Genomic DNA, 23423 nt, shown 5'->3' with positions numbered 1-23423 from the left:
GGTTCAGCCTATCAGATCGCCTGGGAGGTTGCGGGCTGCAGGCACAAACTAAAAGTCATCACTTCACGGTTTTGACATCACATTTTTTTCTCGCCCATGGGGACTGGAGGGCATTTTCTTATCCTCTTTAGGAAGTACTTGGACTCAGGGCTCTGTTCCCACTTAGCGTCAGGACAAAGGAGCTAGTAATATAAGCTAACATTTAGTGGGTGTTATTTTCTACTTTATAGTAATAATGACAGCTAACATTTATTGAGTGACATTTTTTCTTTGCAAAAAATAGCTAGCATTTATGGAGTGCTACGTATTTTCCAAGCACTGCTTTGAGAGCCCTGTATGTATCATCTCATTTCTTGTTACAACTCTATGGAGCGGAAACTATTACCTCCATTTCACAGATGAGGAATATGAAACAGAGAGGTTCAGTAACTTGCCTAAGAGCACACAGCCAGTAAGCACTGGAGATGGTACAGTGAGGTAAGTGTTATTTAAATCACATAGCACATTATAGCAGTGATTATAATCGTGCGTGCATGTGTGTGTGTGTGTGTGTGTGTGTGGACATGTATGCAGTATAAAGTTTTGGTCTCTAGTAAAGTGGGCTGAGGCTGGCTAAGGGCCTGACACTTTGCTATCACCTTGGGCAGTGGTCCCCAACCTTTTTGGTGCCAGGGACCGGTTTCGTGGAAGACAATTTTTCCACAGACCAGGGGAGGTGGGATGGGGGGCTAGGGGTGAGGTGGAGAGGGTGGGGGGAATGTTCAGGCGATAATGCGAGCCATGGGGGGCGGCAGATGAAGCCTCGCTCGCCCGCCGCTCCCCTCCTGCTGTGTGGCCTGGCTCCTAACAGGCCACGGACCAGGACCCATCCACGGCCCGGGAGCTGGGGACCCGTGACCTTGAGAACACTGCCCTGGATGCTGTGGTGGGCTGTGGGGACTGGTGTGATCGCTCAGGGCACCTTGTAAATAGTTTCATCCGTCTCTGAAAGGGTTAAAGAGAAAACGTGGCCGGCATCTCTCAGAGGGCACGAGGGTGCGGTGTATTTTCTTCTTCCATCCCTAAATCACCTTCCTTCTCTCTCTGGGCAAGCGAGGCTCCGCTCTAAACAGAGTTTACAGTGTGTTGTACGTCTTGTACTTATGCATATTTACGCTGCCTCTGAGGCGCTGGCGGAAGGTAGCTGACGTATGTATGTGCCCCGTGCCTGTCTGCTCTGCTTCTGAACCTCAGATCCTGAAGGCAATTCCCAGTGGTGCATAACAGGCTGGTGTTAGGACCCAGGAAGGACACAGCAGCCGCGGGACATAAATAGAGAAGCAGAACAGAGCAAAGTTTGAGGAGAGAGCCTTACATCCCTCACTCTCTCCACCCCAAGCGCTGGGGGACAGACAGACGGACGAGGTGCAAGCCTGAGTCACACCAGAAGGAGTCGGGCAGCAACGCACCAGCCCAGGAGCCCGAGGGAGCTCCAGACACAATTCCTCCCACTTCCAGGAAAAAGAGAAACTTCCAACTCCGAACCTGGGTGGATACCACTGAAGACTCTTGACAGAAACAGAAAACCGCGAGGGACCCACGATCGCCCCCGAGCCTCGGCACTGCAGCCGCAGCCCTGGGTTGCTTCTCGGGAGCTGCGATCGGAAGCTGCCTGTCTCCTCCCTGCGTCCCCGAGCCGGTCTGATCGTTCCCGTGTGTTTATTGATCACCGAAGACCCTTGAGTCCGGAGACGAAGACGAAACACCCATTAACTCTCACGACCCTCTGCCTTAACTCTCTGCAGTTCACAAACTCTAGGGAAACAGAAGGTTTTCTTCTTTCTGGAACCTGTGAAAATGTCCCTTTCCCAAGGGAGCGAAAGTTAAACGCGCCACTTTGTCCCAGACGCTCAGGAACTCTGCTTGGATCACGTTTTCGCCTCCGCAAAAAACATGAGGAAACTGCTGCCTCTCTGCTGCTGGCATTCCTGCCTGCTGTTATCTTCCTGTGATTTTCAGGTAATGTCCCCAGGTGCTGCTCGCCGAGACGGGGCTCGCCGGGAGGTTCCCTGCATGTCTTACAATGTGGTGTTTTGTGTGCAGGTGCACGGAGCCGACGCCAGGTCACAAGCCCATCCAGGTAAGTGAGGCAGCTTCCCTCCTGGTCTGCTCACTACCTGCTCTCCCTGCCCAGCCCGGGGTCTGGAAGCAGTTCGCTTGTTTGTCTCTGAGGCTGTGGGCGAGAGGCCCTTCTTGGGCTCCTCTGGCCCCACCAGCTGTCCTGGCACCTTGTCCCGTGGGTCACTCGTCATCCTGCACCTCCCTCTCGGGGAAGCAGGTCTCTCCGCGCCCGGATGCTTCTGGTTCCGGGGCATTCAGGACACGGGGGTGTTCACCGGTGAAGCACCTTCTGTCTCTTACTTACACCATGTGTCTCCAGCACAGATTCACTTGAGCTGACTTAGAGCATCCCCCCCTTCCCCGCACCACCCCGTCCTGTCCCCATCCCTCCGATGGGAGCTTGATTCCTCCATTTCCTCTGAGGAAACCCCTCGCCCATCCGGCTGGGTCCGCTTTTCCTTTGTCCCCCTGAGTCCTCAGTCTGGAAGCACCACCCTGAGGCTTTCCTCGGGGAGGACAGAGGAGACATGAAAACTTCCCTTGCCCCTTCGCAGAGGGGGCGGCCTGCGTGACAGTGACGGGAATTCGCTTTGCCGGCCCTTGTTCCCGTTTGCTGCCCGGCTGGCATGCGCGTGGTAGAGGGGACCCTACACTAACGTCCCCAAGTCCTCGCTTGGGAGCCCGGAGGACAACTCCGGCCTGGGGGTGAGCATGCCTCTGGCCACGATTATCGTCATGGGCAGTCCTGCCAACTCCATGACCCACCGGAGATGGCGGGTGCAGCATCCCCGACCCCACCCAGGTGGGAAGCCAGTTCCCAGGAGAAGGCTCCGGTCTCGTGGGAGCACCAGAGCCGTGCGGGGTGAAGGTAGACGAGGGGTGGGACTCTGCCCCCTTTGGAGTGACGCGGCCGTCGCGGTGGGTGCTGGAGCACCCCGCCGTCACTGCCACCTCCGCTGCCGTCTCAGTGGTACAGGGGCTGCCGTGTCTCTTTCATCCTCATGTTTGAGTTCAATCTTTTGTTGAAAAGGGTGTGAGGGCGGTGAATTTCCACAGGCTCCCCTTTCCTTAGCCAAAACGCCGAAAGAAGGATTTGGGGATAAATAGGTCATCTAGCATCGCACCAAACGGAGGCTGTTCGTGCCCTGTGGCTAACTCACAGCCCAGCTCACGCTGGTTTCCCAGGAGAGACGTGCGTGTGGCCAGGAAGGCGACAAGGCAGCCCTAGGACCCCGGCCGCAGTCAGGGTGGGAAGGGAAGCTGTAGGGTGTTTGCCGTGTGGTCCCTTGGCCACATTGCGGCCCCCCGGTTCCACCCACGTCCACTGGCATCCTTGACCCTTAGCTTCAAGGAGTGGCTTGAACTCAGTCTTGGTTCCACAGAGAAAGTGCTGCTCTTCCATCCGACTTTAGGGTAGAAAAAACATTTCTTGGTCAACTAACTACCTCAGAGAAATAATAATAAAACTGACGATCATAGAAATGTTACTACAAAGGAGCAACGTGCCCCGAGGCCTGGGCGGACAGCTGGAGTGCAGGGAGTTTGGGGTCTTAAGCTGCCTTGTCAGCAGCGCTCCGTAGCTGCGAGAGAGTCCTCCGCGTTGAATCCACCCGTCTCCAGCAATCTCTCTTTCTTCTTGTTCTCCCCACCCCTTTTTAATTTTATTTTACTTAAAAAAATTTTTATTACTTTTTATTGGAGTCGAGTTGCTTTACAACGTTGTGTTAGTTTCTGCGGTGCAGCAAAGTGAATCAGCTCTACTATACACACAGCCCCTCCTTTCTGGATTTCCTTCCCATGTAGCTCCCCGCAGAGCACTGAGTAGCGTTCCCTGTGCTGTACAGTAGGTTCTCACTAGTTACCTATTTTATACATAGTATCAATAGTGTGTATATGTCAATCCCAATCTCCCAGTTCATCCATCCCACCCCTCCCCCCTTGGTCACCCCACATTTTTAAACCTTTATTTCCTTTTCTTCCTCCCGCCTTCCTTCCTTCTAAGAATAAAAAGGAAGGCTGATATTTATTGAACATCTAGGTGTTTTTCTGTATTTTTTTTATACCCTATGGACGAAACCCTATTGCTTCCTCTCCTTCCCCCCTTCCTTCCGTCCTTCCTGTTTCCCTCCTTCTCTCCCTCTCTCTCCTTTTCTTTCCTGTCATCCTTTCTCCCTTATTTTCTTCCTCTCGCTCCTCCTCCAGTCCTTTTATTTTGTCTTCTCTTCCTCCTCAACCGCCTTCCTGCTGAAAAGCCTGACCCCTGTCATCTGTGCACCATCAGCACCTGGGAGGCCTGGTGCATTTCTGCTTCTGGCCCCTGAAGCCTGCGGCATCTTGAGGGGGGCCCCAGTGGAGGAAACCTGATTCCCAGGACTTCCACCCAAGGGCATCCGCCCAGGCACACAGTGAACACGCAGAGACCCTGTTCCCAATGGGAAGAAGTTTGGAAACACCCTGCATACCCATCTGTGTGGGAAAGGCTACATCAATTGTAGCCTTGTATTCTAAGGAGCAGGAGGCGGTAAATAAAAACGCCAGCGTGATGGCGTACCGGGTGCTTTTGCGTAGCGCCCATGCAGTCCCCCCTGTGCCCTGAGGCGGCTTTGCCAGCCTCCAGGTGAGGACGCGTTTCTGCCCAAGAGTAAGTGCTCTGCCCGAGGTCCCAGCGCTCATAAGACATAGTGGTAACGAAGGTCACAAATTTGGAGGGATCTGGGGGTGGTCAGACTCATGCAGAGGTTGTTGAAGATGAGAACAGCCTGGTCAGCCCAGTGGGGGAGGTATGCCCGGGATGCTTGGTGAGCCGGGGTCCCCAGTAGAGGCTGGACCCCTAGTGTCCCGAAGGGCAACCACACCAAAGCTTCCTTTCTAAGGTTCTAGGAGGACTAGTAAGCGCTTCCTGTTTTCTCGGTATGGTACCCAGCCCTGTGCCTTACAGATACTAGGTGCTTGGTGAATACCTGTTGGCTGGATGACGCACTGTCCGTTGAAGGTTTGCTGGTTGTCTGGTGAGCTGAGTCCCTGATGACAGACAGCCTGTGTGATTTTAACACCCAGCTGGGGTTTTGGCTTCGTTTTCTGCCTTGCCTCTCTATACTAGCCCAGGGAACTCGGTATTTTCCTGGTCTTTATCTCTACCGCATAGATAGGTATTTAGTTTCATCAGTAATTGAAAAAGAACTTCGAATCGTTTCGAGCATTCGTGTGTTTGTGACTGTGACTGTCATTTTGTGCCAAACTATAGCATGCTGTTGGAAGGACCACCAGGGGCTATTCTAGCCCACCTCCCCATTCGAGAGTTGATGGAGGTGAGGCCCAGAGAGGGGAAACTGGGGACTCCATCCCACACCTGGATCCTTTTCTCTGGCCCCAGGCTGCCCGATTTCTTGCTCTGGCCCCGAGGACAGTGCTAGGAAGCTGTGATGGCGGATAAATCGAAATCCATAAATGGCAAAGGCCAAGACATTGCACATCACTTGAAAAAAGTTCATAAACCTGCCTTTTACAGATAACTTTTGTAATGAGGGGACTTAATAAACCATGTCATTATCCAGAAGTTTCCTGGCCCTGGGGTACACAGAGCGGCTGGTTCTATTTCCAGGAGATGGGGGCAGCTCACCTCACTGGCCCCATTTAGATGGCAAGGAGGCTAACACAGGTGATTATAGTAATTATAATTCCTGTAGTTATGTAGTGGGTTTTTTCCCTGTGTGAATCAATTGTTTGTTCCCTTTATTTATTTTTATTTTTTAATTGAGATATAACTAGCAGGTAAAATTAATAATGAGTTTCAGGTGTACAACATCATGAGTTGGTATTTGTATATATCGTGCAACGTTCAGCACAGTAAGTCTAGTTAACATCCGTCACCAACATCGTGTTGTATCGTCTATAAAGGACCCTCAGAGTCCCTAGGTCATGGTAGGAACTTCATTCTTCATCGTCCTAGTGCAAACACAAAAGTGTTTATGATATAATTTTTAAAAATAATGTTTATACACTATTGAACAAATGGAAATTTGGCATTTAGAAATTGGGGGGCATCAGAATTACATAGTCTTTCTAGGTTTATTCTTTTATTTATTCATTATTGCAATTTCATCATTCATTCCACCTATATAGTTTTTTTAAGAATTAATTGCTAACATTAAAATTTGGGGGAGAGTTCAAATGCAAAAACCTAGATTTCTGACACACACATACACACGTGCATGCACACACACACACATGCACGCATACACACACACACCAGGCTGTGTTTTAGACACGGGGCTAAGGTGCAAATAGAACAAATTCTCCGCACTCAAGTCGCTAAGAGTCTGGTATAGGAGACAGACAACAAACAAATATACTAACAAGCAAAACCTTTCAAATTATAGTGTAAGCCCTACGGGAAGACAAAACAAAGCATTGGGAGAAAGAGTGGATGGTGGTGGTGATGAGGGGTGATCAGGGCAGGCCTCTTGGAGGGGGTGTCCTGAGGGCAGAGGCTTGAATGACAGAGTCGGTTATGCACAGCGAGAGAAGAGCAGGGGGGACAGCAGGCGAGTCCCACTGTGGAATGAGCTTGGTGTGTCATGGGCCAGGCAGGAGGGGTCCGAGATCTGCCCAAATTGGCAGGGACCAATTTTCCTCTGTGTGGTGTAGATTTCCATCGAATAAAATCGGTGGACACGTATTGCCCTACACAGATTCAAGGGGTGAGGGCTTCCCTTTACTGACACACAGAGTAAGTGACAGGGAAGGGATGGAATGGGGAAATCTGGAATAAAAGCTGAAAAGGAAAAATTAAAGGTTTTATTAGCTTTTCTTTTTGAATATTGATACCCCTCCTTCCCTCCCCCTCTCTCTCACCAAACTGGATCAACAAAACATTAAGTATGGAGGAGAAATTCTTGCTGAAGAACTGATTTTGAAAAAAATTATTTTATTGAAGTAGAGTTGATTTACAGTGTGTGTTAGTTTCTGCTGTACAGCAAAGTGATTCAGTTATACATATATAATCTTTTACGTATTCTTTTCTATTACGGTTTATCACAGGATATTGAATGGAGTTCGCTGTGCCATACAATAGGACCTTGTTGTTTATCCATTCTATGTATAATAGTTTGCATCTGCTAACCCCAAACTCCCACTCCATCCCTCCCCCACTCCCCCTCCCCCTTGGCAACCACAAGTCTGTTCTCTCTGTCTGTGATTCTGTTTGTGTTTTGTAGATAAGTTCATTTGTGTCATTTTTTTAGATTCCACATATAAGTAATATCGTACAATATTTGTCTTTCTCTTTCTGACTTACTTCACTTAGTAGGATAATCTCTAGGTCCATCCATGTTGCTGCAAATGACATTATTTCATTCTTTTTTAGGGCTGAGTAGTATTCCATTGTGTGTGTGTGTGTGTGTGTGTGTGTGTGTGTGTGTGTATCTGTGTGTATCACATCTTCTTTATCCATTCATCTGTTGATGGACACCCAGGTTGCTTCCATGTCCTGGCCATTGTAAATAGTCCTGCAATGAACATTGGGGTGCATGTATCTTTTCAAATTACAGTTTTCTCCAGATATATGGCCAGGAGTGGGATCGCTGGATCCTATGGTAGTTCTATTTTTAGATTTTTAAGGAAGCTCCATACTGTTCTCCATAGTGGCTGCACCAATTTACATTCCCACTAACAGTGTAGAAGGGTTCCCTTTTCTCCACACCCTCTCCAGCATTTATTTTTCGTAGGCTTTTTGATGATGGCCATTCTGACTGGTACGAGGTGGTACCTCATTGTAGTTTTGATTGACATTTCTCTAATAATTAGCAAAGTTGAGCATCTTCAGTAGATATTTTTATGATTTTGGGGTTTCTAAAATCAAGAATAGGTTAAGTCCTTCATTTTTTCAAGGGTTCTTTTATATCCGTTAGCATGATTTTATTGTTTTCTTCATGAGAATGTTGTATAGTTCTTATTCTTTTGTTCTTAAATGTCTTGGCTGCATTTATAAATGAGAACCTTTCTTCTGTTTGTTAGAATTATTATTTGAATACAGGAGAGCTATTGACATTTGCATATTTAATTTGTATCCGCCTCCTTACTAAATTCTTTTATTGTTTGTAACAGGTTTTCACTTACCAAATTCTTTTCTTATTTGTAATAGTTTTTCATTTTCACTATCAGGCATATATCATTTGAAAATAATGATTATATTATCTCCTCTTAAAAAACGTCTTTGGGCTTCCCTGGTGGCGCAGTGGTTGAGAGTCCGCCTGCCAATGCAGGGGACGCGGGTTCGTGCCCCGGTCCGGGAAGATCCCACATGCCGCGGAGCGGCTGGGCCCGTGAGCCATGGCCGCTGAGCCTGCGCGTCCGGAGCCTGTGCTCCGCGACGGGAGAGGCCACAACGGTGAGAGACCCGCGTACCGCAAAAAAAAAAACCAAAACACGTCTTTTACAATGAACAACACAAAGATTACTTTATTAATTTTATCTTTTTGGTAATCTGGCAGACATTCAAGGCAGTTGATTATTATTTAGTCATCTGGGCCATTATTTCCACTTCTGGGAACTGTTCACAGAGAAATAATCCAAAAGAAGATTCAAGTTAGCAGAACAATTCAGTGTGTGATGGTGCAGCCTCTCCAGGGACTATTACCCAAACTCGATTATGAGCATTAGAGAGAAAAAAATAAATCAGATAATTTGTATGGTATTAGTGAGAAGAGCAGAATAAAAAAGAACATATCTGCACAAAATGATGTCTACGCAAAGTACAAGGAGCATAAAGGTAATTTTGGAAGGATTCATTTTTAGTATGGTGGAAGCAGAGAGATAATAGAAAGATCAGGACCAATGCAGGAGACGTGTATGGAGGACACCAGTCGGCTGGGTGACTCCTGAGGGGGCATTTTATTCCTTGTCATAACAGATAGGCTAAGAGTACAGTTATCTTATAGAGTATCATTAGAATGAAATGAGGAAGTATTTGTAAAGAACCTTACACAACGTCTGCACAATATCGGTGTTGGTTTCCTCCTCTTTTTCAACCTCATTTTTTTTTTTTTTTTTTGCGGTACACGGGCCCCTCACCGCTGTGGCCTCTCCCGTTGCGGAGCACAGGCTCCGGACGCACAGGCCCAGCGGCCACGGCTCACGGGCCCAGCCGTTCCGCGGCACGTGGGATCCTCCCGGACCGGGGCACGAACCCGTGTCCCCTGCATCGGCAGGCGGACTCTTAACCACTGCGCCACCAGGGAAGCCCTTCAACCTCATCTTTTTCTCTTGTCTGACTGTATCAGCTATGTCTTCTAAAAGGCAGGAAGTCATAATGGGGTAATGGACATTCTTGTCTTTTTTGCTGACACGCATGGGTGTGCTTCTTGTGTTGCACCGTTAGGCATGGTGGCTTTTATTTTCTTTGGTTAAAAGGTATCTCTCTATTCCTATTTATTATGTTTTATTCTGTAAAAACACTCATTTCATTACTGGGTGTTTTGAACACTGGGAGTGTGTACTGAATCTATTCAAATGCATTTTGAATACATCCCACAGTCACTCTGACACTTTTACCCTTTCCCCAATTCCTGATGGAGGTGGTAAGTGGTTCCTTATGTCCAGCTCTTTCTTTCCTAATGGTGATGTAACATTTTTATTCTTTTCTCCCCCAAGGGTTTGACGTCTTGGCTTCTGCTTCCCATTACTGGCCGTTGGAAAGTGTGGATGGGATCCACGAACTTCAGGAGACAACTGGAGGTAGACTGGGTGGGGACAGTAACCAGGGCCCCAGGAATGCACTTTCCCTAGGGAATCAGGGGCCGTTGGGAGGGACAAGGGAACAAACAGCATCCTCGATGACGGAGATGAATAAACATTTGTGTAGCTTCTCCCTAATCATTGTTATGGCAAAGGATTTTACTAGAACTTTTATATGTTTTTATGGTGGAAGGACAGAATTTATGCTTCAAAACATTAAGATGTGCATTTCGTCCAACAACCTTTAAACAAATGCAGCTGTTTTCAGCTTTAAGCGGTACATGGTGGATCAGTCTCTGGACAAGTCCCGACGTACGTTTTCTAGGTAGGCACAAATGGGGTAATCTACGTGCCTGCCAGAGCGGGGGCCCATTGGAACCTAGGGCCAAACGTCGTGCCGACGAAGACTGAGCCCCTTGTTTGCGGGGTCACGGCTTCACTTAGCAAAGGTACCCCCCCCGACCTACCTGTCAGCTCCTCTCCACGTCACTGGAAGCCCTCCTGTGAAAAGATCCAACATCACCTAAGATGCGTCCGAGGGTCCCCAATTCCATGGAAGATAAAGTTTCTATCTGAAGCAATTCAGACACTCTGAGAAGGAGAAACCCCAGACAGCCCTGAGCATTTTTGCATTCCAATAATAAGCTTTTTTGAAGTCTGAGTTTTGAGTGATTTGGGATGCTTTGACATTTTAATTTTTATTTCCTTTTTCCACTTGATCATGTCCAACGACTGATGTGTATAACGGGAGAGCTATGTACGGCCATCCTGGCACGCGCTCAGATTGTCTATACGGGTTCTTTGTAATGGATTAAACGCCCCCCCGCCCCATTGCTGATTACTACGCTTTCCACACCAGCACACTGATGTCTTCCTTATTCCTGGGACTTCATGTGCTGCCGTAAATTGCCAACTCAGATTCTAAAACCTTTTTTTTTTTTTTTAATTTGCAAATTGAGAAGCATTACAGCTGAAGTCTGCTGGCATCCTTAGAGGAGCTCAGTCAAGGAGCAGGACCCCTGAACGGTGCTGTCCTCCTGTGTAGGGCCACCGGAGGCCCTGCCTTATTCCGCGTTGCCTCTTGCTTGTCTGCGTATCAGGCAGCAGTGGCGGCCACAGGAAAACCTGGACTGGGCCACTGGGGCTCCATATTTTCTCGAAATAGTCTGTACCGGAGGGATGGAAGGTCCCTCTGATAGTTATTTTATGACTACCTCAGGTTAAAAGACATGGTTTCCCCTTGTTATAATCTAATTTTCTTTTCTCAGGGCCTTTACTTTAAAGCCTTTGAAATGAGATCATTCCAAGTGGAAATTGCATTGTCAAAAGAGCTCCTTGTTTAGGACCCAGGCGCTATTTTAGGAATTACTTCAAACAGAGCTCCGATAAAGATCCGTATGTCTCTCCTCACCCCCTCATTTCATCGCCATAGATTATCAGATAGAATTGCACTGTGGTTGAAGCTTGTTCACCCAAAGTGTTATTTTCCCGTAAATCTCGAGCTCTATCGGTGTTTGTCCCAGGACACTTTTATGATGCAGGTTTCACTGCACTGCTCTGTTGGGTCCATTCTTCACGTGACCGTGCTTTACCGGCATGTTTCAATTTTACTCCCGGGGACAGTCGAATGGTGTTGGGAGTCATTGCATGGACACACTGCTTTGTCATTTGTCGCTGAATTCTCTGTTGTTTTGTCCATTCGTCATAATAACATGCAGGTGTTTTCATGCTGTGTTGCTGTTTCATCAGTTCTTGTGACATCACAACCGTCAATCCTTTTGTTAAGGCTATTTTGTGGCCGAGTTCAATTTCATATCTCTCAACTGAGTATCTGGATGGGAACGGGAGCCAGCAAACCGCAACCGAACACAGCGGCGATCACGCCCGAGGTTTGGGACTGAACGGGGCCGCTGGAGTTGCCCTAATGTCCCCTGAAAACATAAGAGGGAGGTGGGGTCGGAAGAGAAAATCCAAGCTGTTTGCGGGATGAAAGGCACACTTGTCGATGCGTGTTGAGTTGAGAGATATGTCGGTTCCATTTGTTTTTCGTGTCACTCATTCATTGTGCTTTTCTCTTTTGTTGTTTTACCCAGCATTACGAACCCACAACCTCACTGTGCTTCCTCCCCATAATTCTACCTTTGTATATACCAATGACTCTGCCTACTCAAATTTCTCTGCAACCGTAGGTGAGCACACGTTTCTTCTGTGTTCTGTCGAGTTTGGATCTGCAATGAATTGAAAGGCCATTCCAAGTTGGTTCTATATGAGTTCACTATATCTTGACTAGCAAACAAGCAAATAACCAGAAAAAGGGCCAAAGATCCAGGGTATTGAACAGAACAACTTCGAATTAGGTCTAAAGGAGTTACCACGGATTGCAGTATATTAGGGGGTGTCTATACGCTTTCAAGCGACCAGGGTCTTCCAGACCAGCTGCTGGTTTTCAGAACAATACAGACATAAGATGAGTAGTTTCTACAAATAGAACTTGTTTGGATTTTTAAATGGATTCTTTGGAGGGGGAAAAACATGCCCTTTGAATGGAAAATTAAAGTCGATTTTAAAATACCTCATCAAAAATTTGATCTCTTACAAACATTAAAATCGGCATTTCTTCTGTAGCTGGAATTTTTTCTTTTTAATCATTAGAAGCTGTTTTCTAAGACACACCCACAAGAGTCATGGCTAAATGACTATCTTATTTAATACCCTCCAGAGCCCGTGTGTTTCGGATTTTGCTTATGCAGCACAGAGCAGAATGGATAGTAGCAATTGGGCAGCTCTCTGGTCAGTGGGGAGGGTCAGCTCAGGTAATTTAGGTCTCACTCCTGATCTTTTTACAATATATCACCTGATTGCTCTTTCAACTATGGGGTGTTTCGCTTCCAAAATTAATTTTGCCAAGCAAACTGTCTTGTTAGGGGCTTATACAGCCTCATTCAATCATGAACTGTGAGTTGCCCATGTAACTTTGTAATATGTAGATCGTCTCCAGCAATAAACGAGATAGATTAAAAAAAAATAAGTTTAGGGCTTCCCTGGTGGCGCAGTGGTGGAGAGTCCGCCTGCCGATGCAGGGGACGCGGGTTCGTGCCCCGGTCCGGGAAGATCCCACATGCCGCGGAGCAGCTGGGCCCGTGAGCCACAACTACTGAGCCTGTGCGTCTGGAGCCTCTGCTCCGCAACGGGAGAGGCCACAGCAGTGAGAGGCCCGCGAACCGCAAAAAAAAAAAAAAAAAAAAAAAAATTTAAACACGATAAGGAAACACTTGAAGCCCTTTGAGTTGGTATCCACATGCCAATGGTTGTCAGAAAATCTGAGCTGGGGTAGCAGTCGGTCAAAGAGCCTCCAGTGCTCTGTACGTCTCCATCTGGCTCAACGGCTCCAAAGGCAGAGGGTGTGCCACAGGGCAGAGGGTCATCTGGGCGACTTTGACCCCAGTCAACAATGCGTGACTCATCACCCTTGGCTTCAGTTCTGTAAACCACTGACATCGCACTGACACCATCAGAGAGGTTTGCTATGGGAATGGGACAAACAAAAAGGTGGCGGAGCTGGCGTCTCTGCCAGGACCGCTGGCCCTGCGGTCTTGTCGTTGGCGGGCTCTTCTGGGACGACTCGAAGTGTAGCTCTGCATGTCCTTCCTAGAGTTTGAAAACGAATTCTCTGCAAATCCTGGGCTCCCATGTCTAGGATTGGGAGCTCTCAATGAGAACTCAAAAGGAGAGCGAGTTCCCATGTAGTTTTACGTTCAAACTTGAATCTCAGTGTTTCACTTGGAAAGTCTAGTGTGAAGGTGGCAGTGAGAACTCATGAAGAGGTGGATGGAATGAAAGTTTAGGACAGTAGGAGAGTCTAATCACATGGCTTCTGGTAACTCAACTGTCAGCCGACGTAGCAATTATAATAGTGTTATATTACAGTACCTAGTATACGCTGGTATGATATTAATTAATGTGATACAATATTAATAGGATAGAATACTTAATATTGACACGAATGTATATTATTTGTGATTTAGTTCTTAATTATGAAACGTTAACTACTGTTGATATTATATAATAACATATAATGTTCGAAATATTTAATTATAAATATAAATTAACACAGTCTACTTAGATGTAAGTTGTTTGTAAGCCTGACACATCTCTGGATGTTGCATCTCATGCGATCATTAACCTACAGTGTTGCCATTCTTCTCACTTAGATATTGTAGAAGGAAAGGTCAACAAAGGCATTTACCTCAAGGAGGAAAAAGGAGTCACATTTCTCTATTACGGAAGGTACAAAACTTCTTGCATCAGTAATCCAGCACAGTGCGGCCCTGAGGGTGAGTGATGAGCTCCATTCTTTTTCTTCTTCTTTTTTTTTTTTAAGTTCATTTCATTGCCAGGTACCATCTGTTGCTCTGGGCCATGGCAGATGTGAAGGCGAAGTTCAGCGGCAGGATGCGTGCAAATGTCACATACGGCTTTGAGGGGAGGGGAGGGGAGGGATAGGGAAGCAGACACCTAGCATTCTAATGAGAGACTGGTCCTGGAGATGGAATTAAAACACCGTCTCATGTCTCGTGAAGGCGTGAGAGCAAAATATTTAATCTTGTAAAGCAAAATCAAACACACAACAACAACCAGAAAACCCAAGAAACAAACAAAAAAGAACCCTCCATAAAAGCAGGCACCGTGACATCACACTGGAGTTGGGATGGGGCCGTGGAGTTTGCGGGAAGTAAATTGATGGTGTGGCTCACAGAACGTTATTTCTGGCTCCAGGATGTTGGCGATGGATCTGGGCGGGGCGGGCCTTTTAAGGCTTGTCCCATGGGTTTGCTCCTTTTATATCCATCAAGATTGGAGGGGGCAGTGGAGAGAGATGTCCCAGCAAGAGGTTGCAGGTCTGTGGTTAAAATAATGCACATGGACGAAACACATAGATGCAAAAGAGAAGTTAGGAACCTATTCCTTCTTTTTTTTTTTTTTTTTTTTCTTCTTCTATGAAAAGTCAACTGCTCTCCAGTGTCTGAGCTTCAGACAATGGACGTCTGAGCCACATTTCAAAACTTTCTGGGAAATTGTTCTTTGCCATCCAAATCAGCTCCCAGTTTCCAAGTTCCATTATCCTAAGGAAATAAAACATTTTCTTTCTAGGAAAGAAGAAAGCTTAATGCAAGCCAACTTGAAAGCCCTAAGGCTTTTTGGACATCCGTGGCCTTATCAAAACCGCCCTGTGATGAATTCATTGTTCTTGACTCTGGGCCATAATGGGTTACATTCCAGTAAAAGTAAACAAAAGCTTAACAAGGTGATAACATGTGGAAGGAAACGTTTTGGACTTCGCAGAACCCAGAGTTTTGAGAAAGGGTTTCGAGGTCCCAAACCACGCCAGGTTTACAAATCCACAGTTCAAGTTGTTCCTGAATTCAAAGAACCCCATAAACACAGCAGCCTTGTTTATTCCTCTAAATTTAAAACAGCCCCGCCTCAGCTACAAGGGCTCAGAGAAGCAAGAAGGCAGGCACGCCTGCCTCAGCCCTGCCCTGCCTCGGTCAGGGAGGCGGCGAGCGGGGGTCTCTGCCTGGTCTCTCTCTGGGTCTGTAGGGAACGGCCTCTCCCGGAGGACAGGTGTGTCTCTACAGCCTCCGCTACCAACTGGAATTGACCCGTGTGGGATGGAAGGTCCCGGGAATTCCAGTGGCTGGGACGATCACAGGTGACCAGCCTTTGAAGGGTGACTATGATGGGGCCAGTGGGGCAGCCCAGCTATTGCAAATCAGAACTATTGGGAGGTTTCACCTGAACGCTGCGGTCCTAAATTAAGAGGCTTCCGAGCTGACTCTGGCCTGTGGCTGCATTTCGTTTTGCAAAATCACGGAGTTAAAAACTTTTAATTAGTTGCCAATGTTGAAAAATAGGAAGATTTCACATAAAAATATGAATTTCCAATTTCTCTTGAGAAGTCCAGCCCTCCCAGCCGCCGGCCCATTCTGACTGGGTGGGGCTGAATGGAACGGCCCCCTTTGTGATGGACATTGCCTTTTGGTTCATCACAGACGTCTGACCCTTTGATCATTGGGCCGGTTGGGCACAGAGCACGGTAACGGTAACGGCATGGGCTCTGAGGCCAGGTGGCCTGGGTTCCAGTTCCTGTTCTAATGCTTTCTGCGGTGACCTTGGGTAACCATCTAACCTCTGAGTCCAAGTTCCTTATCTGTAAAACGGGTCAATCAAAGTACCTTGCTCATGGGGTTGCTCTGAAGACTGGCACGTGGTTGGTCCAGCATTGAGAGGCCCTTGGGGTCAGGTTTGGGTGGCTCCAAACTTCCCTCCTGTCACCAGGATCTTGGAACTCACCCAATCTGCTCGCTTGTATGTGACCCTATGACAGGGGCTGACATGGCTGGACTGATCATAACAATGACCTACAATTGCTAATCATTTACGTCGTGCCAGTCAGTGTTCTAATCCCATTACATGTATTAATTCATTTCATCCTCAAAAAAAAAACGAGACAGAGGAGAGCTCAGGTGGTAGAGAGAGCTGTGAACTTTGGCTTCACCTCCCACCCTGTTGACAACTTTTCCTGTGTCATGTTAACTGGAGTTTTTTAAGGTGTTTTTCGGGTGGCCACTTTCTCTAGAGAATGGCAGATATCCAGGGAAGCCAGGGAACCTCAGGTCAGCCTTGGCCCCCAGAGACTGTGCTGCTGGGGGGCTTAATGCGAATGCAGAGGGAGGTTGGGTATTCCTCCATCCACCTCCCTTGGTGTGGTCTTCAGACAGGGCCACCGAGCATGGGTACCATCCTAAGGACCACTGCATGCGTCTCCCCATTTTGCTGAGCATATCCTTTGCTCTGGTGGGTTTCTCTGGGGCCTCAGATAGCTTGTATTTCTGGGTTTAAGGAGAACAGCGAAGGTCTGTCCAGCATTTTCCAAATCAAAGTCCACGTAGCATGTGAAGTAGGTGAGATGATTTCAGGGGCACTTGGAGCGATTAAACAATTAATGGCTATGTTTTTATTTTAAGATAGCTCGTCAGAAGCTTAAGATAGCTTTCATAGATATTCTTTAGGATGAGACTTCAATAAGTGGTAAGCTTTGAGTGGGTTGACTTAAAGAACAGTGTTTCATCATAATCATCTAGGTGCTGTTCAGATAAGATGAAAATGTGAGTGATTAAAACGTAGGCAACATTGGATCAGCCTTTTCAGATACATTGATCTAGCGTCCTCCACATGTTTTTTTGGAGGTGATGGTGGGCACAAATGTATGTCCCATTATTCTTATAACGAAACTTGTATATAGATAAGGTTGTTATAATAATAATGGGTTTTATATATATATATATATATATATATATATATATATATATATATATATTGGCCTCACTGCACAGCTTGTGGGGTCTTAGTTCCCTGACCAGGGATCGAACCCGGGCCCCAGCAGCGAAAGTGCCGAGTCATAACCACTGGACCGCCAGAGAATTCCCCCAACATTTAAATAAAGAGAGAAACGCTCCCCATGCCCAGTCCAGCCGGTCAACTGTTTTCATATTTGTGATTTCCCAATTCTCTCGTGGCCTCTGTTCACAGTTTTGGCTGACTTTTTTTAAAGAATGTTTTAGGAGACAGGATTGAGGTTTAGAGCTTTTCAAAAAAGGATAAAACATCTGAGCAGTTTAGCTGTCCCTCTCCAAGTTCTCAGGTAGAACGTGGAATCGTCTTCCTCTGCCAGGCTGCTCACTCCAAGCTCTTGAACCCACACCCTGCTCACCCTAGGGCTTCTCTCCACTCGCTCAGACAGCTTCCCTTGTTTCTCTGAGCTGAACGTGAGGCCTGCCTTTTGGCAAATGGTGTCTCCTGGGCAAGTTTTCTCATGGGTGCTGGGTGCAAATGCAGGAGGAGCTTTTGAGAGAAAAAGGCTATTTGAACATTAACCGAAGGAAACACAGTCTATGTTCCTTAAATACCGAGGTGTCTCACTGCCAGCTCCCACGACCGGCAAACACACAAGCGGGGAAATGGGAAGGGACTCTTCCTGAAATGTTCCAGCATCTTGTTTCATTCCCCTGTAGACCCTGAGAGCTCGGCTCGAGTGTTACTTTTGCAGGGATGCGTCCCAGACCAGCTGCGCTCCTCTGTCTGTGTTCTCACATCTCCCTGAATGTTTTCCCTCCAGCCCGTGCACCGGGGGGGATGACCTGCTCCTTGTCTGTCCTCCTTCTTTGGCCTTTAGCTCTGTGAAGGCAGGGACTCTGTCTCGGTCACTGCTGTGTTTTCAGGGATGAGTATCAGCGTCGTAGATGTTTGATCCATGTCTCTTGAACAGATACGTCTAGTTTAACTGTCTTTTTGATGTTAAATTCCTTTGAGTGCTTCCCCAGCAAATGTCTGATGGGCTGTCATTTGAATATCACCCTCGATGGGTCCTTCTCCATTCCTGAAGGGGCCTGTCCCATTTTTGCACTCCTTGGACCTTTAGAAACTTATTTCTGTTATTGGATTAAATTCCATCTTGAGTAATTATCTCTAATTTGAGTTCAACTCTAAATCACCTTGGCTTCCCGCAGGAAAGACATTCTCTCTGCTTTACTCATTAGCTCTACCTTTCCTCCCTCTGGAAATGCGCCCTTTGCTTTTCCTCTTGTGCGTTAGAGCTTCCCCTGCTTATAAACACCAGGAAACCTGCTACAGCTCCGCAGCAGCAGCTGGGAAATCTCACCATCCACATTCCCTTCTTCTCAACTTCGATAGGACTTTTTTTGCCCTTTGCATTAGGTTACTAAATTTAAAAAGCTGTCAACAAAATGCTAAAATATTTGCAGAATTGAGTTTCAGGACGGTAATTTCCAGAATGGTCTGCTGGATACAGGCTGGGCATGGATCCAACTTCTGTCTCCCTCAGATGACTGGGGCTTATGGGGCTGTTGGAAAGCCTGACGGAGCCTCAGAGAGAAGTATTCATTCAGTACGCCCATTTCACAGAGGGGGAAACCGAGGCCCAGAGGGGGCACAAGAGGGGGCACATGGCGATTTAGTGCAGAGTATCTCAAAGTGTTGTTTCCAGACCATCAGCAGAAGAGTCTATTGCAGAGATCGTTAAAAATGGAAGTTCTCAGGCTCCAGCCCAGAACCCACTGAATCAAAATGTCCATGGATGAGGCCTGGGAATCTGTAGTCTTAGCCAGGACCTCCAGGCGATTCTCATGGACCGAATCACAGAACTGGCCAAGGCTGACTCCGTCCCACAGATGTGTTTTGTTTGCTGGCGTTATGTCGATTCTCACATATTTTATATTTTAATCAGCTTTCTAAATTGTTCTCGACAGGACGGGTGGGGCCAAATAGCCTGGCTCACTGTTTGCAGAAACAGAGCCTCTCTCACGGTGCTTTAAATGTTTGTTTTTTTTAAAATTAATGTCTAATTCCTATATAAGAGAAAATTTCATTAAAAAATCTATACTTCTGACTTCTCTTAAAAAAATCAGAAAATCCGACAGTGTTCCCTGCCCACCTGGCAGTGGTTGGTTACTGACTGTTTCCTTTGGAATGGCCCAGTGGTCTCCAGATTTCCTGAGTCCCCAGCGTTCTCAGTTCCCTGCTTGCTGAGACTGAAGGGCAGCTGCCACTCACCTGTTGGTCTCATAATAATGAGAAGAGAAATGGTTAGTGTGCAAGAGAGTCCTACAGCACCAGGCATTTCTAGAAGAAATTAAACCGAGCCTTCTTGGGGGGCAAGAAGGGTAGACATGAGTAGTATTTGATATGCAGTGTTTGATCTGAGAAAGCGTGTCTGCATGTTGAAAGATACAGTCTGAGCTGCCTTCGAGAAACACGCTGGCTGTCTTACAGAGTCAATCCTCCTGGCAAGATGGGCTTTTGAGTTTACGGCCTCTGTCGTGTACACTAGAGTCTGAGAAACACTGCCCCTTTGGGTCTCTATCATCTTATCTCTGCATTTCGTATATCACATGTTCTCCTACCACTGCAAACTCAACTATGGCCGAAGATGGAACTCCTTATCTTTCACCCGGTGTCTCTTCTGTTATCCAGATTCCCCGCCACTATGACCTTCAGCTCTTTCTCTCTCAAAAGTTTGCTCTTTGCTGTATCATTTCTCCCACCTTATTTGATTGTTACTTCCTTATCTTGTAATCATGGAGTTGGGAAAAAAAATCTAAGGATACAGTGTGGAAGCTTCACCATCGTCACAGCTTCTCTTTGTCAAGTAAAAATCAGATATTATTAGGGAAGACAGCACTGGTCCATGGAGTTGATACCTTGTAATGTTTCTACTTTAAGAGTAAGGTCTCTTGTGTTCACTGGACCGTATATAGCCTCACACTTGGCTCCTCAATTGTTCTGTGTGTCTAGGATGAATAAGAGAATCTTGTGAACCATTCTCTTTGTGTTTTTTGCCAGCTGGGTCTCCACAATATTGAGAATGGATGAGAGTAGATCCCTTGAAATTTGTACCGAGGAAACTTACACAGCCAGATGTAACTCTATTCTCATAGTCCTAAAGTGGACCAAAAAAAATGGCATGTCATCCCCTTAACTCAACTTTTGTAACGTCGACCATGCAGGCAGTGAGGCAGGATGTGTTTATGCCAAAGAAGAAGGCCAAGAGCGCGTTATTTACTTTAATAGGTTGAGGTTGAATGATGTAATTATCTAAATTTCCAGTCATGCTAGAATGTTTTTAAGACTAGTGATTCTTAAATTTCATTCACTTTTAAATTGTTTTCATGATTTTTTTTAGCCATATACACATAGCACCTGAACTATAATACTTATACCTTTTCTTTAAATTTTACTTACTTTGATTCAATTGAAAAGGAAACTTTATATCACCCTCAAGAACTGAAAACCAATCTTGGTTCCCATAAGTAGAAGACACCTATACTGTTGAATTCTACGTGGGTACCGTGGCCCACCAGAGGCTCTAAATTTGAGATGTGGCATTTCTGTGTTAAAATGGGGATTAGCAATTGTTACTTACATACGAATGGACTTTCTCCTTGTCACAATCAGAAGAACTGGAAGACCCTCGAGAGGGGACTCACGTGATTCATGTTATGTTAAAGCATGCCTGTATGCTAAGATTTTCTTGGAGAAAGTGTCCGACACCAGAGGGGGTGGAATTGTCAACTCTTAGAAAGATGTAGGTGAAAATCCTCATATCAACCTGTACTCTGCTGAAATGCAGAGGTAGGGATCACACCTTAGCGTCTTACAAAATCAGAGTTAGGCATCTATGGCAGGAACTGCTGGTGGACCGCTACCTAGGCGTCTGGGTCTTTTCTCAGCTTAGCCAGGAAGCCCAAATCTCCCCATCCCTCTCTCCCAGCCTGTGCTCTTTTGGAAGCACTCGGCAGGTGGTCACTCCGTAGAGATGCTCTGCCCCCAGAACCCTGCACACTTGCTTCTTTCCTCCTCCTCCTTGGCCACCCCGCACAGAAAACGCACTTAGAATCCTACAGTTGTAGATTCCCTTGGCGTCCTCTATTCTTTATAAAGAAACCACAGCCCCAGTTCTGGAGCCTCTCTTGACCAAAACCTGGGAGAACATCCAACTTCCATGCCTGAGATACGCCGTAATAAAATTGGATGTTGAACCAGCCAGATCAGATTAAAGGCCTTCCCAACCGAGCAGAATCGCTTTTCTTTTCTTTTTTTTTTATTTTTATGAAATCCTTTTTATTTTGAGATAATTGTCAATGAACACGCAGTCAGTTGTAAAAAATAATACAAAGCAGCCCAACGTACCCTTAACCCATTTAGCAGTGGGTGAAGCTGAGTGATTACGTCAAGCAACTTGAGGTGGGGAATGTCCTGATCTCCTTTGTGGGCCCAGGGTCATCACAGGCGTCCTTACAAAGGGAAAGGGCAGAGGGGCAGAGTCAAAGAGAGATGTGAGGATGGCTTTGAAGTTGGGGGAGGGGCCAGGAGCCCAGGAACGTGGACGCCTCTAGAAGCTGGAAGCGGGTGGGAACAGATTCTCCTCCGCAGCTTCCCAAGGGGACGCAGCCCTGCTCACCTGGTTTTAGCTCAAGCGGGACTTCTACCTCCAGAGCCCTGAGAGTGAATCGTGTTGTTATCAGGCATAGAACTATGCGGTGATCTGTAGGAAACTAACACAGAGGTACCGTCTCGGATTTCCCTCCTAACCGCAGCTCTCAGACCCAAGTCTCTCCTGGCCACATCTGCCTCACCAGCCTCACCTGCTTCCCTCTTACCCTCCTGGCCACATCTTGTCGCAAGACTGATATGAGGTCTCTGCTCCTTAAACGTTCCACGGTCCTTCGTCCTGTGCCTTCCCTTGTCCGAGTCACACCCGTTCCCTTCAGACCTTCAGGAAGCCTCTCCCAGCCTCCAGGGTAGATGGCGCCCTGCCCCGATGCCTGTCGTTCTTGTCTCTCCTCCCTGAGCTCATCACACCCGTCACTGGGGGGACTCCCGCGTGACTATTCACGTTGGTCTCTCCCTGCCCACACGGTAGTAAGTCCAGGAGCCCAGGGACCCCGGCGTCTGCTCATTTTTCTGCCTCCGGACCCTCCCTCATAGAGTCTGATGTGTATCAGCCACTGATTAAATGTTCGTTGAATGAATGAGGGTGCTGTTATGAACTGAATGTGTGCTCCCCAAATTCACGTGTTGAAATCTTATCCCTATGATAGTATTTGGAGGTGGGCCTCTGGGAGGTGGTTAGGATTCAATGAGGTCACGAGGGTGAGGGGTTAAGGCCCTTATAAGCAGAGGAGGAAACATGGGCTCTCTCTGTGTGCACGTATCAAGGGAGGCCACGTGAGGATAAAACCAGCAAGAGGGCTTTGCTGGCAGAATGATCACAGCCTTCCGGCTTCCAGAACTGTCAGAAATAGCTGTCGTTTAAGCCGCCCAGTCTGTGAGGTTCCGTTACAGCATCCCGAGCTTACCGCGTCAGGTGTTATCTAAGGTGAAACCACAGCCCGAGAGGGAAATTGATGGCCTTGTTTTTTTTTTTTTAAGTTTTATTGGCTTTAATATCAAAAAATTTTTGATTGAAGGATAGTTGGTTTACAGTGCTGTGTTAATTTCTACTATACAGCAAAGTGATTCAGTGATACAGGTATATATTCTTTTTCATATTCTTTTCCATGATGGTTTATCACAGGATATTGAATATAGCTCCCTGTGCTCTACAGTAGGACCTTGTTGTTTGTCCATTCTAAGTGTAATCGTTTCCATCTGCTAACCCCAAACTCCCACTACATCCCTCCGCCACCCACCCTTCCCTTTGGCGACCACACGTCTGTTCTCTAGGTCTGTGAGTCTGTTTCTGTTTCATAGATAGGTTCATTTGTGTCATAGTTTAGATTCCACATATAAGTGGTATCATATGGTCTTTCTTTTTCTGACTTACTTCACTATGTACGATAATCTCTAGTTGCATCCATGTTGCTGCAAATGGCATTATTTCATTCTTTTTTATAGCTCAGGAGTATTCCATGGTATACATGTACCACATCTTCTTTATCCATTCATCTGTTGATGGACATTTAGGTTGTTTCCATATCTTGGCTATTGTAAATAATGCTGCTATGAAC

General features: G+C 46.7%; 1 protein-coding gene across 2 annotated transcripts in view; it reads left to right on the top strand.

Annotated features, from left to right (window-relative positions):
- Positions 1-1716: 1716 nt before the first annotated feature.
- Positions 1717-23423, top strand: part of ADGRD1 (adhesion G protein-coupled receptor D1) — a 143925-nt gene continuing 122218 nt past the window's right edge. The window contains exons 1-5 of one of the 2 annotated variants that reach the window (XM_060027853.1): positions 1717-1998; positions 2083-2119; positions 9751-9834; positions 11928-12023; positions 14046-14168. In XM_060027853.1, the coding sequence (XP_059883836.1) occupies positions 1933-1998; positions 2083-2119; positions 9751-9834; positions 11928-12023; positions 14046-14168 (406 nt within the window). In that variant the 5' untranslated portion in view covers positions 1717-1932. The remainder of the gene's footprint in view (positions 1999-2082; positions 2120-9750; positions 9835-11927; positions 12024-14045; positions 14169-23423) is intronic. The other variant, XM_060027854.1, reaches the window with a different exon arrangement.

This window comes from Delphinus delphis, chromosome 13 (genome assembly GCF_949987515.2).
Source record: "Delphinus delphis chromosome 13, mDelDel1.2, whole genome shotgun sequence".
In the NCBI taxonomy this organism is placed as follows: Eukaryota; Metazoa; Chordata; class Mammalia; order Artiodactyla; family Delphinidae; genus Delphinus; species Delphinus delphis.
This window is presented reverse-complemented; position numbering and strand designations above follow the sequence as displayed.